The sequence below is a fragment of the Tasmannia lanceolata genome, unplaced genomic scaffold (genome assembly GCF_043159265.1).
Source record: "Tasmannia lanceolata isolate RefF3 unplaced genomic scaffold, GAP_Taslan_0.1 ptg000008l, whole genome shotgun sequence".
Taxonomy (NCBI): domain Eukaryota; kingdom Viridiplantae; phylum Streptophyta; class Magnoliopsida; order Canellales; family Winteraceae; genus Tasmannia; species Tasmannia lanceolata.
Window position 1 is genome coordinate 21,207,660 of NW_027518685.1, and position 16,016 is coordinate 21,223,675.

The 16,016-nt window shown below is 39.5% G+C and overlaps 2 protein-coding genes and 1 long non-coding RNA gene across 5 annotated transcripts in view; 2 read left to right on the top strand and 1 right to left on the bottom strand.

Moving 5' to 3' along the window:
• The first annotated feature begins 965 nt into the window (after nucleotides 1-965).
• Nucleotides 966-6,837, top strand: LOC143884771 (LEAF RUST 10 DISEASE-RESISTANCE LOCUS RECEPTOR-LIKE PROTEIN KINASE-like 2.1). The gene is made up of 2 exons (XM_077388546.1): nucleotides 966-1,706; nucleotides 5,178-6,837. The coding sequence occupies exons 1-2, from the start codon at nucleotides 1,082-1,084 to the stop codon at nucleotides 6,299-6,301; spliced, it is 1,749 nt and encodes a 582-aa protein (XP_077244661.1). The 5' UTR covers nucleotides 966-1,081; the 3' UTR covers nucleotides 6,302-6,837.
• A 255-nt stretch (nucleotides 6,838-7,092) lies between these two features.
• Nucleotides 7,093-10,949, bottom strand: LOC143884772 (uncharacterized). Of its 3 annotated transcripts, none has more exons than XR_013253065.1 (4): nucleotides 9,857-10,949; nucleotides 8,509-9,763; nucleotides 8,249-8,420; nucleotides 7,093-8,182 (listed from the first exon to the last, which is right to left on the bottom strand). It is a non-coding gene; the product is annotated as an uncharacterized LOC143884772 (long non-coding RNA). The 3 variants fall into 3 exon arrangements; XR_013253066.1 differs by lacking the exon at nucleotides 7,093-8,182 and having other exon boundaries at nucleotides 8,197-8,420; nucleotides 8,509-9,093; nucleotides 9,193-9,763; XR_013253064.1 differs by lacking the exon at nucleotides 7,093-8,182 and having other exon boundaries at nucleotides 8,197-8,420.
• LOC143884770 (LEAF RUST 10 DISEASE-RESISTANCE LOCUS RECEPTOR-LIKE PROTEIN KINASE-like 2.5) overlaps nucleotides 9,645-16,016 on the top strand; it is a 51,780-nt gene continuing 45,408 nt past the window's right edge. Inside the window, exon 1 of the mRNA XM_077388545.1 lies at nucleotides 9,645-10,876. Within this exon, the coding sequence (XP_077244660.1) occupies nucleotides 10,612-10,876 (265 nt within the window). The 5' untranslated portion in view covers nucleotides 9,645-10,611. The remainder of the gene's footprint in view (nucleotides 10,877-16,016) is intronic.

The window sequence follows — 16,016 nt, forward strand, 5'->3', positions numbered from 1 at the left end:
CCAATGATTCTAGAGACTAGAGAAAAATTGATGACTTTTACCCCTACTTGCCCAGGCCTTGCATGTTGATGGCATGATTGGTTATGGGAAGTTGCACTGTCTTAAGGATTTCAAGACAACAATTGATTGGGCGACATGGCGGTGCGTGGCTTATGGTCGCCATGCGAGCTGAGATGCTTTGTTGGCCAAGGTGCGTTTTGGCAAAGGTGTTGTGTTCTGGCTGAGTGCTTGGATACCTGCCGGGGGCCCTGTCTTGCCATGCCGCATGGCAGCATTCGACCAGTCTTCGTGGGACCTGAGCCACGCGTCAGTACACTGTTGATGCCCGATTTTGTCTCCAGCAAGTAGTAATTCCATTCCAATCCTTTTAAATTTATACAGCAACAGTTTACCATGGTTAATGGTATTTGCCACTTTTACTTCAATGTATTCGACGATTTAAGTACAGTGAAGTACTTCTCTTCCCAATAATATTAGTCTCCCCTCTACCAATGATGAAATATATGTATAGTCTAAAGCTATACGAATTAGTACCACCACACCAATTCACCTTGGCCCGAAACCATTACTACTGGACAAACTAATTGGTCTTTTCTTCGTCCTTCAATATTTAGGAGTCTTTCTTGGTTTTTCATATATCTTCAAAAGCAACTTGCAGTCAAAAACAAAAAGATGAGGAAGAGATCTGTTTTCAGGGGGTGCCTAACTGATGCGTGCTCCACACGGTTATGTGTGTCTAGTCCAAGGAGAAAGCGAAAGTTATGTGTGTCTAGTGACTCTAGTCCAAGGAGAAACAGAAAGTCATACGAAGGAAACTTCTATTAGCCACTTTCCCATCATTCACCAAGTCTAGAGCCCTTGGTCCAAGTCATGGGTCGACGTCTCAACTGAGAAAAAAATTGACTAAAACACAACAGTAAATAGCTTTGCGTTTCCTTCTTTTGTTAAATAAAGGAGAAAGAGCTTTGTGTTTATTTTTATCTTGAGATTGTTCAATTGGGGATGGCTTTAACTCTCCCCTCCATAATTGTGTTTCTCTTCCTTCTCTTTCACCTTGCTCATCTCTCAGCCCAACAAGTTAATGACAACAGTGAAAAATGTCCTCAGTTTGTTTGTGGAAACCTTACTGGGCATCAGATTTCCCTTCTTCAACATCAACACTTCGAACTGCGGCTTCTATGGCATCAACTGTGAGGACAACATACCAAAGATCAAACTCGAGGAAAAAACGTTCATCGTCAAAAACATCTCATATGAACAACAACGAGTCATGATTCAAGACAGCGAACTGTGGAATCTTACCAAATCAAACATCTGTGATTTCCCTACCAATTTTTCACTGCCTGAATTTCCACGTCTCCAAATTCGTTCGAGCACCAACCTGACCGTTTATTATTGCAAGCACAATCATTATACAGTTCCTGATAATATCTCGCCAGAGGTTCGTAATTACACAGATTGTGAAGGCAAAGATCTCTATTATACAGAAAATAACACTCTGCCAAGACAAAATCTTCCACAAAATTGTTCGATGGTTGTGTTACCAGTGTTTCAATTGTGGGAAGTTTGGGATGACAACGATTTTTTGTCTATATTTGCTGCGGGTTTCGCTCTTCAATGGGATATTGATCCAAAATGCGAAGATTGTTACAAGAAGGGAGGTACTTGCACGGTCGATGAGGTGACGAAGATTTTCAGATGCCAAGGTATGAAATAGCCAGTTGGTTGTTGAACCATGAAATCGTTCTTTAATGTGCTTTTGGATGAACATTCAAATTGTATTTGGGTGCAATTTTTGTTTAAACTTGCAATGTAGACTGATTTGCTCCGCACAAAGACCCTTATATCTCTACACCACATTCTTAGACACGGAGTAGCTAGATTGGGATTGAGCTGCGTAGTTAAATAACTTGAATTACAAGGGGTGTTTTAATAGAACAAGGGTGGTTTTAATATATCTATAGCCTTGCAAGATCCTTGGCCCTCTTTAGACTGCCGGAATTTTCTGGAAAAGTTTGGATAGGAATTTATTTTTTAAAATTTTCTGCTTCTTTTATGCACGCACACACATATATTTTTATTTAAAATCTCATAGTAAGCCCTTATAGTCACTTTTATGATGATCCAAACATCTAAAAAATAGATTCTACCTATTTTGTAGGTGCAGGAACCACTAAAGCACAAAAAAATTGTAGAATCTTTTTCCGAAGTGTGACCCATGAAGAGTTTCGTTTCTTATATTTCTCATTTTTTAGGGAAAATTAAGGAGATTCTATAGAGCAACTTGGAGTCGCTTCCGCAATCCACTTCTACCTGATTCCATAGGCAAGAATGAGAAGCATTAACGAACACGCCCTAAGTACCTGCATAATTAATTAAACTAACCGCCAGAGTTACAACTCTGCAACCCATTAAAACTAATGTCCACACCCATGAAATTAAACATTAAAAATCCTCCCAATTATCCAAAATAAAAAAAACTACACACATGTACAGAAATAAAATAATAAAGCCAATAACAAGATACTCCCAAAGCTAGTCTAGTAGTCTACGCATGCACTAGAAACAGGCTAGAAAGCCAGTAAGTAACAAAACACGAGTCAATAACTAGAAAACATGAGTGAGCTAGAAAGCCAGTAAGTAATATAACAAATCCCTAGTATAATATTAGAAAGTCTCATATTCATCATAACAGACAAAACAAGATAGAATTAGACAAAAGCATGCATGAAAACAAATAATCTCATTTGCATAGACTGTAGATCACAAATCACGTAATTATAGGGTTCATGGGTACCTAAGTTCCAGATGACAGGTGTACCGAACTAGCGACAACTGCTATTAAGATGGCAGCATGGGGGCACCGATGTAACACAAACAACAACTGCTATTAAGCCGGTGGCACGGAAGTACCACAAACAACTACTATTAAGCTGGCAGCAAGGGGGCACGCAAACAACAAAAAAAAAACTGTTATTGAAGCATCAGCATGGGTCGAAAGAGTTTCTGTGTGTTAAAAATATGAGGTGCAGGTGATGATATGCCAACCCGGGGGGGGGGGGTAGAGTGCACTGTAGATTTTTATAGTGGTTTGGTCCATGTCTCCGGACCTTGAAAGTTTCACTAATCCGATCTTCTTAATGGTGAAGATCAAACCAATTAAAATGAGGTGGCTCCGCACCTCACCACTTGCCGACGGAGATGGATCTACATCTCCCAACACTCGCCTTCAGAGATAGCTCCGCGTCTCCAAACATTTGCCAATTACAATCAAGGTTTTAAATTTCGACCGAAATCCGAAATTTCAGGTTTCGATCGAGAGCGAAACTGAAATTGGGTGAAGTCGAAACGTTACAAAATTGCAACCGAAATTTCAAAATTTTGTTTTCCTCGAAATTTCGTGCCGAAATTTAAGGAATATCACCAAAAAATCTTGATTTTATTCATTATTTAATAATATCCCAAAATTTCAGCCAAATTTATCGAAATTTATTTAAGTAATTTCGCCGAAATTTTGTGCGGGGTAAAATATTAATATATTTGATTTCGATAGATTTCGTCCGAAATTTCGAAATTTCAGTTTCGGTGAGGACCGAAACGCATTCCATAACCTAAATTTGAAAGAAAGAAAGAGAAATGCCTATGAAAGGCTAAACAATGATATATGATATACAAGTTGATCCTAGAGTCCAATCCTCACAAAAGTGATCAATAGAGGGACAAGATGGGTTATACACTCAAAAGAATTTCACATATGTTTTAGGAATGAATTAGTTTCTATTTGAGGGGTTAAAGGCTTATTTATAGCCCAAGGAGACCAAAACTAGCTTTATAGTGGTTAACGGGCAAGCTGGACAAATGCCTGAGCGCACACCATGTCTTGGGTTTAACTTCGCAGTCCCCTTGGCATTGAATGTGATATAATTTATGAGTGTGTGTGTGCGGTGGTGGTGGTGGTGGTGTGTGTAGTGGTGGTGGTGATGGAAGTCGAATACACTCATCCAAGGTTTTTTTTTTAATGATTTAATATCAAGATATCTTGATGCCATGGAACTTCGTTTTTAACTGTAGCACTTCAATTTGCCCCGAGATAAAACAGGGAATAGAAACTACATGGAAAGTGGGAGATTCAACAAAAAATTTCACTAGCAATCCTCAAGGCTCTATTCACTTGCCTTCTTGAGAAAGGAAAGGAGAAGAAAGTAAGCGAAATTTTCCTGTTATTGGACATGATTTGACATTTTCTGCCGTTCACTTCTAGGGAAAGCGGAATTACACAGGTGGAAAATATAAATAATAACGTGGAAAACCAACTTTCTTGCACTTTCCCTCTAAATTTTCTCACCAAAAGGATCAGAAAATCACTTTCCTGAGAAAATCACTTTGCCTGCATACTTTCTTTTCCTTTCTCGCCAAGCGAACAACGAAATTTTCCCACAAAAAGGAATTTTCTCACTATCTCTTTTCCTTTCTTTTCCAGTTTTCCACGTCAGATTCTTTTCCTTTATTTTCTTTTCCTGCAGCTAGAAAACAAGTGAACAGAGCCCAAGGGAATAATCCAATAGTAAGACTCTTTCATGCTCCTCTGAACCATAAATGCCCAAATAGCTCTTCTTTCAAGTCCGACCTAGAATGTGCCAGAGAGTGAAAGTTGCACTATTCCGGTGAGACGTCAACCTTTTGTGTGTGGGGGCTGCTTGATGAACAGCCCAAATAATTTTCCGCGTGCTGTGGGTGATTTAGATATTAGAAGATCGTATTCAATGCATTCTACCTGCAATCCATGAAATCCCAAATATAGTGTTTTACATGACAACTGAAATTAAGGTGAGTTTGGATATACATTACAGCTTCCTGGTAATTGCCCGGTGGATTTGGAAATTTAACCCAACTGCTTTCGGGAGCAATTTGTGTAGCAAAACTGAAAATTTTCAATCACCTGTTTGGGTGTGGAACCTAATTGTATTTTGGGTCCAATTTGGTAATAAAATTTGAAAGATTAGATTGCAAGTTTCTACACAAATTGAACCCAAATGTACACTTAAGAAAACAAGGTTTTTAAAATTATCGGCCACCCAAACACGTCCACACAAATGTAAGAGAGCAGTTAGCACCATGGACATTGCAGTATGTTCAGGTTGAACACAGTATCTAAACTCCCTTTCCTATTCTTTCAGGTCTAACCGCAGGAATTGGGAGCTTCCTTCTAGCATGGATCCTTTTCTTCCTATCCTCTCGTAAAAAGGGAAGAAATATTGTTCATAAAGGGAGAAAAAGCAATGCTCACAATGTGGAGGCGTTTCTTCAGAACTATGGATCGCTTGCTCCCCAAAGATACAGTTATTCAGATATCAAGAAGATGACAAGTTCCTTCATAGGTAAATTAGGCCAAGGTGGATTTGGTGCTGTTTTTAAAGGCAAGCTCCGAGATGGCCGTCTAGTGGCTGTGAAAATCTTAAGTGAGTCGAAAGGTAACGGGGAAGAATTTATCAACGAGGTTGCAAGTATCGGCAAGACTTATCATGTCAACATTGTCAGTCTTCTAGGTTTTTGTGCCGAGGGATCCAAGAGAGCACTCGTGTACGAGTTCATGCCCAATGGTTCTCTCGAAAAGTTCATTTACGCTGAGAAATCAAGACAAACAGATCCATTGGGATGGGAAACATTATACCAAATTGCAGTTGGAATTGGTCAAGGGCTAGAGTATTTACACCATGGTTGTAGCACTCGCATTTTGCATTTCGACATAAAACCTCATAACATTCTTTTAGATCAAGACTTCTGCCCTAAAATCTCAGATTTTGGACTAGCGAAGCTATGCCCAAATAAAGATAGTATTATATCGACGTTGGATGAGCGAGGAACTGTCGAATATATTGCCCCTGAGGTATTATGTAGAAACATTAGACGAGCCTCTCACAAGTCCGATGTTTATAGCTATGTAATGATGATGCTAGAAATTGTAGGAAGAAGAAAGAACATCAATGCCAGAGTGGAGAATATGAATGAAATATATTTCCCGCATTGGATATACAAGCGGCTGGATTTAAATGATGATCTAGGTCTCCATGGAGTTACAACAGAAGAGGAGGAGAAAACTGCAAGGAAGATGATCTTAGTGGGTTTGTGGTGCATACAGACAGATCCGGCAAATCGACCTTCGATGAATAGGGCGTTGGAAATGCTAGAAGGAACCCTTGAGAGCTTACAAATGCCACCAAAGCCATTTCTATCATCTCCTAAAAGATCATCTCATGATTCTTCTACAACGTCATTGATCATAAGAGAAGGTTCTCCTTAGGCCTGTTGGTTTAAGATTCTGTCAACCGATTATGACACCAATTCCAATTATAGGACTCAAAATTAGACGCAAATTTGTGTCAAATAATCAGAATGGGAGCCACCATCGGTTGTCAGAATCTTAAACAAACAGGGCCTTAGGCCCTTAGTTGAGGCATGGAAGGTATGAAGATATCCCAAGGTTGTGTCCGGATATTGAATCTCCTCGCAGGCTGCTCTTATTTTGGAAAATGGGTGTCCATACTCATTTGGTTTAGTAGTGGCACTACCTACTTTTCAAGACGGTTTCTGTTTTTTATTTTAACTACATACGTTCTGAATTCTATGTTAGATGTTTTCTTCATCTACCAAAAGCCAATGACATCCCATGTATGGTCGTATCTGTTCATTATTCTCTGTATGGTCTTAACGACCTTCGATGAATAGGGTGTCAGATGCATGTTCATTATTCTCTGTATTGGAAATGGCAGATTATTGCCGGATGTATGGTCTTATCTGTTCCACAAATTTGTGAATAAATTTGTTTATCTTTTATCATGATTCGAAAGGAAAGAAATTTCAAAAATATTGGTCCTTTTCAAAATTTTCCAAAAATTCCAATCCAAACAGGTCTTTAGTGATGAAGAAATTCCTAGATTGTGTTGCAACTAATCTTGGAGCATCCAAACTAATGGAAAATTATACCCGCATTCCCTTTTTATTCTATAGTGAGTGTAATGGATAAACCAAAGAAAAGAATAAAAAAAAGTAATGGAATATGATATCTGTTGGCTCTCTTCTGATAATGGGACTTCTCACTCCAATATAATTCACTGGCCATACAGGAAAGGATGCAGAGGTCTCCTTTTAGAAATGGGTGCATTTGTCATCATAGTGTTTTTATTTGTTGGAGATCGACTGTAAAGCTTCTTGCTAATCTGCAAATGTATTTATCAAATTATTTGTTCTGCTTAGTTTTTAAATTACAAAACATTGTGGGTGGATTTTGTTGACATATTTTCCAAATTCGAGGATGGGAATTAAAAGATGTCCCTCCAGTTGGGATCCATTGCTTAGGAACTTTATAGTTTAGTTTTGAAGTCTTCTTTGCTTTTCATGGATGAGTGCTAGTTGAAATTAAGAAGGCATGTCCAAGCACAGTAGGATCATGGGTCTCTTCTTGTTGGTCCTCTTCTTCAATTTTTGCTGCAAAATAAAAGAAACGAAAAAGGGGAAAGGGGTGGGAGATTTGCATGATTTTTGTGGTTTGGTTAGATTTTGCAGTTTTATTTAAGATTAAATGGCAGGAATTTTGGGATACATCTAAACATGATTGATATGCAGCTTCCATTCTTCACGTAGGATATGAAAATAATTTCAATTATTGAAAGAAAGGGGGCCATACTGTTAGATATTTTCAAATTAATGAGTCTTTTGAAAAGATTTTGTAAATAGCTTTTGAAACAAAAAAAGGTTTTATTTTGGAAAAGGTGTTATGAAGTAGAAGTGTTGTGGGAACCAAACTTTTAGTCCCACATTGGAAGTTAGAAACGGTGGAGAGGGGTTAATATACTCCCTTCTACTTTTCTCACATGCTTTTGTAGCACATGTGGGTCTTAGAAAATGGTGGACGTGATGATGCAACGCACGGCGTTCGCAGTAGGGCACTAGTTGTGCACTTTTTTTTTTCTTTTGGTAGGTTAGTTGCGCACTTATTCTCTCATTTGTGCTTGGATATTTCATGTCATCTCCCCCACAAAATATCCTCCATGGCAGCGCCTTTCTGTCTTTTTCATCTCCTTTATCATTCTACTTCTTTCGGTCTCTTCCCTTTTTAATAATTCTCGCTGTTTCTGCAACTACTTGGAAGCTTGCAAACCAAACGTGTGCAGAAAATCCATACCTGGAAGACTAGACTTTTAAGATGCGTCTCCTCAATTTCATTCCATTAAATTACTAAAAATCTTACCATCAACCCCTGCAGATCGGTCGAAAAATCCAGTTTGGGAGACACTAGAAATGCATCAGTTCCTCTAACAATCTTTACTTCTCTTCCTATGCTTTGCTTCAAATTTCTTGTCACGGGCGTAGGACATAACAATGCCGTCTACCTTCAAAGAGAGCTCTACAAATACACAAGGCTAAAAAAATAATATAAGATCCAAGCATAGTATAAACTGAACTAAAGGAACTTAACAATGTTTTTTACAAGGCTCGTATAATACTCACTATCTAACTGATCAAGTGGAACTGCAGGATCTCCAAAATTAAGCTTCAGCTTCTTCGTTCGTCTCATGAGGATCGAAATCTGAAAATGTTTTAAACCACAATCAGCTGAAAAGGTCAGCACGAAATACCAGACTACTCTAAGTGTTAGTCTAAGCATGCCAAGGCTCAATAAGGGTCAAACATATATGACCAGAGCTTACTACAAAATATCTCATATAGGAAATAGGTGTGTCAATAAGCAAAGATGCATATCAATATGAAATACTGAACACAAGGTGCAATGGTAACGAAACAATATCGAAACAATGGTCAATGTCAAAGAGTATCGAGAACGCAAAGTCCAAAATCCACTTCTAGCTGATCGGCATGGTCTAGAAGGCATGTTGTTGCTTACACGTGTTGGAACTAGTTCCTCCAAAGTTCAGATACCTGTCGACATGGCCAAGTGTTTTACCCCCATATGGCAGGGTCCAGAGTCATCTCGTACTACCCCCATGGTTGGGTCCAAAATTGCTAATTGTTTTATCCCCATATGGCAGGGTCTAAAAATAACCCAAGCCTCCACAGAATTGTCCATAACTGATACTGCCAAAATCCACAACAAATAGTACCCACAAGTCTAGATAGTGAAATAAATGTCCAAAACAGATAGTAATCAAAATCAACTTCGGGTATAGATCTTACCTTGATCCGTGATCTCCTATTACAACACTTGATCTTCTCTTCTTTTTCCACGAAACTCTTCTCTTGGGGCTGAACAAGACGTCTTTAGGATTGTTTTAGTTCCCACAAATACACAAAAGATATATTTATAGGCTTTCGATCTTAAAGAAGCTCTAATCAAATTGACTTAGAAGACAAAAACGTCCCTCTTTTAAAGAGGGAGACGAATTTGCAGGGGGTGATTTTGGATATTTACATTTCTTTTTACCAATATGCATTTGTAGATTGCTTGTATGACAACTGCCTTCCTTTCCGGTTCACCTGTAGAAGCATCACCCTCACTTGGAAGCTTGGTCTTGTAGAAAATCCACACCTTGAGAAGACTAGACTTACTACTAGTCTTGTCCTTAAGTCTTCCATTTCTTTCCTTTAAATTACTAAATACCTTAACATCTCTACTGAAAATCGGTTGAAATAGCCTAGTGGCAGAGAACCCTGAAAAATCTCAGTTGGCGAGTCTCGCAAAATGCATCAGTTGCTCTTACTATCATCTCTTCTCTTCCACTTCTTTGGCCCTAATTTCACATATTGCCTGTGTGAGACCCATTAATACGGTAATCAGTCGCTTTTTCAGACTCAAATTTGAAAGCAAAAGAAGAAAGACTATTTGAGAGGGTGTCCATACCAATTCCGGTTCTGGTTTCTTTCTCGTGAAATCAGTCCTACGCGTTCCCAAAACGCGTGTGAAAAGACTACGGACCCTGCATTTCAGTGCCGTGTTCCTCCGCACTCAATTACTAGGAAGCTTGCAAACGAAACGTCATTCTTGGTCTCGTAGAAAATCCATACCTTGAAAGACTAGACTTTTACCACTAGTCTCTTCCATGAAGTCTTCCATTAAATACCTTACTATCACTCATCCTACAAGTCGGTCGTAATAGCTCAGTTGTAGAGAACCCAGAAAAATCCCAGTTGGGGGAGTCTTTCAAAATGCATCACTTGCACTTACTATGTTGCCTAATCATCCTCTTCTTTGCGCCAATTTCTTTTTCCCAAGAAGAGCAAATGATAGATAATGACAATTGCTGCGGAAGCATCACCTTTAACATTAGTTACCCTTTACACGTTGTCAACCCCCCTACAAATTGCAGCCATCCTGGTTTTGAAAATACCTGCCACGACAATCATCAGGAGAAAGAGATTAAGTTCAGGGCATACGTTGTGAAGGGGTTCGATCAAGAGAACTTGATCCTAAGGATTGTCGATACGGATTTGGGGTCTAATGAGTGCCCTCGGCCTTCGGATAACATTGATGTCTCATTATTTGATTATGCTGTTGGTCAGTAGCATATCATTTTCTATTACTGCTTCAGACCCATTCAAATTTCAGATATCAACCAAGTTCCTTGCCTCTTTAATAAACCCAATCATACTTACTTTATGTTCGATCCAATCTATAAGGACACGCCTATTGAATTGAGGCCTACTTGCCAAGCTATTGTGGCTTCCATTCCTATTCCTAGAAAGGCTGTGGATCTCATGATGCTCAACGAATCGAGTGTTGGCTATGTTCTAAAGGAGGATTTCTATTTGACGTGCAAATTCGGCCCTGGAGAGTTCTGCCCTCCTAACCCAGGCTTTACTCATGAAAGCCCCACCTGTTTCTGCAGCAACAGGACACGTCTCTTCTCCTCGTGCCCAACCGGTATGCTACTTTTTCTTGTGTCCCACATAATTCATAAGCCTGCTAGGTGCTAGTGTTACTTGCTTATAGTAAATGGAAATTGCTAAGTAGACACTTATTGGGCTCCATTCGTGCCTCGTGTACATGATGGGATCACGTCGGTAGATCGGAACAGTGGTCAAGTCTGGTCGAATAGAGTTGAGAACACCTTGATTGATTAGATGATCTAAGATCCTTGATCCATGAAATCCTGGTTAGGCATGTTCGTTTTTTGGATTTTGAACCGAATATGAGTCCAAAACTGATTATTGAACGGGCCAAGTCCAACACTAGGCCCTGTTCGTTTAAGATGATAACCTATTGTGAGTCCAGAACCAATTTAGGTTGTCATGATCTTAAACGAAAAGGGCCTAATCAATTTTGAACTCAAAAATCCAAAGATAAACCATTGATTTTGACAGCGCCCTAGTCCGAGGACCATGTCGGTCTTATCGTGTTATTGACGGCCCTAAATTCACATGTTGCCTGTGTGGGACCCATTTTTTAGACTTCAAATTTGAAAGCAAAACAAGTTAGACTAGTTGAGATGGTGCCAATACTAATTCCGGTGTACTGATTTCTTTCTCGTGAAATCACTCGCTCCTACGTGTGACATACGGCGTGTGGAAAGAACACCAATCCGTGCATTTCATGGTGTTGAGTGCCTCAGCAGTCAACATTTCTGCAATTTCTTAGAAGCTTGGTCTTGTAGAAAATCCATACCTTGAGAAGACTAGACTTTCAGGAGAATTTATATGATGGCTGGCCGTGAAAACACGTGAAGTCTTGGAAAACAGGTATGGCCCACTTTTTTTGATGATCCAAACCGTTCATCTGTTTGGGCACAACATAACCAATCTGAACTGATCTGAATATGGAGATTTCCAAAAACCATTTATGGAATCTTCTACAGATCGGAGGGTTAGGATCATCCTATGGAAATGATTTTTGGGGCACAACCTATCTACTTTGTGCCTAAACAGATGAACGGTTTGGATCATCAAAAAAAAGTGATGGGTGGCCGTGAAAACACGTGAAGTCTTGGAAAACAGGTATGGCCCACTTTTTTTTACCACTAGTCTCTTGCATGAAGTCTTCCATTAAATACCTTACTATCTCATCCTACAAATCGGTCGTAATAGCTTAGTTGTAGAGAACCCAGAAAAATCCCAGTTGGGGGAGTCTTTCAAAATGCATCACTTGCACTTACTATGTTGCCTAATTGTAAATAATTAAAAGAGAGTGTAAGACAACAACCAAATAGATTGTCTTTCTTTGATACTTGATGATTTGAGCTTACATACGACTGAATTTAAATAAGAAAAGAAGGCTAACTCCTTCCTACAAATAAGCAACTAAAAAAAAATGCTCCCTACAGATAAGCCACAACGGCACTACTAGCAATTTAAAAGATAATGCTAAATAACTGCTCCCCCAGTATCTCAACCACACCGAGTCTTGAGATTGACTGAATAACTAACCCACTAACCAATATTTTTGTAACATCCCCTCTTATTGCTTAGTTGGTATCTGCATCCTTCATTCCTAAGCTTGACTTGAACTTGTTAAACTTCTCTGCACTTAAGGATTTGGTGAAGATATCTGCAACTTCTTCGTCTGTTGGTACATGAATCATTTCTATTTCCTTGTTTAGAACCTTTTCTCGAACGAAATGATAATGGATCTCTATATGCTTTGTGTGAGCATGAAATGTTGGATTTTATGCCAACATTATGGAACTGATGTTGTCACTTTTGAGCTTAATGCTGTAATCAACCTTTTCTCCAACATCTTCAAGCAATTGAGTTAACCAAACACTGTCGTAGGTGGCTAGCATTGCAGCTCTATATTCTGCTTCGGTGGATGAGAGTGCTACAGTAGGTTGTTTCTTGCTTGCCCAAGATACAACTCCTGTGCCCAAACTGAAACAGAATCCCGACGTTGAGCAACGTGTAGATGGATCTCCGGCCCAATCTGCATCGTAATAGCCTGAAAGTTTTATTGAAACTCCACATTTATAAAAGACTCCTTCGTTGACTGTTCCCTTTACATATCTTAAGACGTGCTTGACAGCTTCCATATGAGATTTCCTTGGATTTTGCATGAATTGACTCACAATTCCCACAGCATAAGCCAAATTTGGACGAGTAATTGTCAAATATATGAGACTGCCAACAATCTCCCTGTACAACCAAGGATCATCAATGAGTGCTCCTTCATCTTTTGTCAAGTTGTGATTCACTTCTAATGGTGTTGGCATTGGATTGGAATCCAACATTCCAAACTTCTCAAGTAACTCCAGAGCAAATTTCTTTTGCATGATTAAAATGCCATGATCATTCTGCACTACTTCAATTCCAAGGAAAAATTGAAGTTCTCCCAAGTCTTTCATCTCAAAGCTTTGGAAGAGATCATTCTTTACTTTCTCAATCATACCAGAATTACTCCCCATAATAATGAGATCATCAACATATATGGCACATATTGTTAATGATTGTGGAGAGTTGTTGATAAATATGCAGGAGTCAGCATGTGAGGCAATAAATCCATGAAAGTAAAAGAATTCTCTAACCTTGGCAAACCAGGCTCTTGGAGCTTGCTTTAGCCCATTCAGTGCCTTTGTGAGTTTGCACACATAATTTGGCTTTTCAAGATCTTTGAATCCTTCTACTTGATCCATATAGATCTCTTTGTCAATTTCTCCATTTAAGAATGTATTTTTCACGTCCATTTGATGCAGTTTCCATCCTCTTTCAACTGCAATTGCTATGATAACTCGAATGCTTGTGATTTTGGCAACATGGCTGAACGTCTCATCATAGTCATCACCATAGGTCTGTGAGAATCCTCTTGCCACTAATCGAGCTTTGTAACGCTCAACTTCACCATTGGATTTACGCTTAATCTTGTAAATCCACTTGCAACTGATAGGCTTCTTTTCAGCAGGGAGTGGAACAAGCTCCCATGTAGCATTCTTAGTTAATGCTTGCATTTCTTCTTCCATAGCTTGCTGTCACTTTGGATCATTTGCTGCCTCTTCATAGATTTTTGGTTCATAGGAGTTTATGACCTGTATCATGTAAGCATAGTGTAGGTTTGTGACATAGTAATCAGCAAGTCTTCTTGGAGGATACCTTTCACGTGCCGGATATTGATGTCTTCTAGCAGGAGAATTAGGTGAAGTGAAGATCTCATCATTCTCTTGAGAATTCGGCTGTGAAGAATTTTCAGATTCTTCTACTTCTTCATGCTGTGGTGTGAAGGGCAATAACTCTTCTTTATTCTCTTGAGATGGCTGGTACCATTGTGATTCCTCATCAAACTTGACATCCCTGCTTTCATATATACGCCTCTTGATGGGATCAAAGCATCGATATGCTTTCCGTTTCGATGAGTAGCCAACAAAGATGCACTTTATAGCTTTCTTGTCAAGTTTATCTTGGCGTTCATCGGTGCTCTTCACATATGCAATGCTTCCAAATATCCGCAAGTGTTCTAGACTTGGTCTTCTTCGAAACAACAGTTGATATGGAACTTCCATTTCAGCTCGCAGTGGCATCCGAATGATTAAGTATACTGCAGTATTCATTGCTTCAGCCCAGTAGATCTTCGCCATTTGCTTCCCACTAAGCATTGCTATAGTTGCTTCAGCAATGTGGCGGTTCTTCCTTTCAGCAATTCCGTTTTGCTGTGGTGTTTCAACACATGTAAGCTGCCTTTTTATACCATGCTCCTCGAGAAACTTGATGAACTCATTTGATATGAATTCTCCACCATTGTCTGTCCGTAGGTTCTTTATCTTCCTGTTAAGTTGATTCTCAACCAGAGCTTTAAACATTTTAAAATTTTCAAAAACCTCGGACTTATGACGAAGAAAATACAGCCATGTATATCGTGAATATTCATCAATAAATGATACAAAGTACCTCTTCCGACTGTGTGACTCAACAAGACTTGGTCCCCAAACATCACTATGAACAACTTCAAGAGGGTAGTGTGCCAAACTTTTAGAGGCCGTGAAGGGCTGCCTTGATGCTTTAGCGAATGCACATGCTTCACAGATGACTTGCTCACAGTGTTGAATGAGAGGAATACCAGTGACCAGATTCTTTCTTGACATATCTGCCACCCTTTGAAAATTGCAATGCCCCAATCTTTTGTGCCAATGATGAGCTATGGCAAGTGCATAATTCTTCTTTGTTGGTGATCCTTCCATTGTTAGAGCAAATAGTCTTCCCACCTTCTTGCCTCGTGCTACTAAGTCACCATTCTCTTTCTTGTAGATCTCACATCCATTGCCGCTGAAATTGACATCATAGCCTTGGTCTACGGGCTGTCCTACAGACATGAGGTTCTTGCAGAGTTTAGGAACATGAAGGACATTAAATAATTTGTTAATACCTCCATTTGACTCTTGCAATTCAACTTGGCCTTGCCCTTTGATTTCAAGAGTGGTATTGTCTCCCGTTATGACACCCGAGACCTTCGTGAATGGTTCTTTGGTGACAAACAATTCCTCCCTTGGGGTCATGTGATTTGAGCACGCTGAGTCAATGTACCATTGATCATTTGCAAGATCTGATTTCTCCATCATGCACAGGGCTTCTTCATTCTTGTTATCATCACGATTTTCATCTGGTTGATCTTCATATTCCTCTACAGCGCTGTAATTTCCTTCCTTGTGCCAATAGTCCCTTGCAAAGTGACCTCTCTTGCCGCAGTTGTAGCAGTTGAAATTCCTGCCATTGTTGGTAGATGGTCGAGACTGGTTGCTGTTTGGATTCCTAGATCCCTGAAACTTTGCCTTTCCTCGAGGCTTTCCACGAGCATTAGTGAATAAGGCTTCGTTAGAATTCTCATACCTTTCAGGTTTGCTCTCCAGTTTACGTCTTTCAAGCAGGGCTTTTTCTTGAAGAAGGAGGCTCACTGCCTCATTCATGGATGGCTTCTCCTTCTGAATTAACACTCGCATAGCATAAAATTCAGTTCTTAGATTTTCTTATATGATGGCAACGCGAGTGTTATTCTCCATCTTGATGCCGATGCCCTCCAATTGATCACAGATGTCTTTGACCTTGCGAGAGAATACAACAATGGAGTCTTCTCCTTGTTTGTTGGCTCG

Excerpts from the sequence above, each read along its gene's own strand:
- LOC143884771 (XM_077388546.1), top strand. The coding sequence starts at position 1,082 with ATGACAACAGTGAAAAATGTCCTCAGTTTGTTTGTGGAAACCTTACTG. Across the intron at positions 1,707-5,177 it reads GAAGATTTTCAGATGCCAAG|GTCTAACCGCAGGAATTGGG; the intron begins GTATGAAATAGC and ends CTATTCTTTCAG.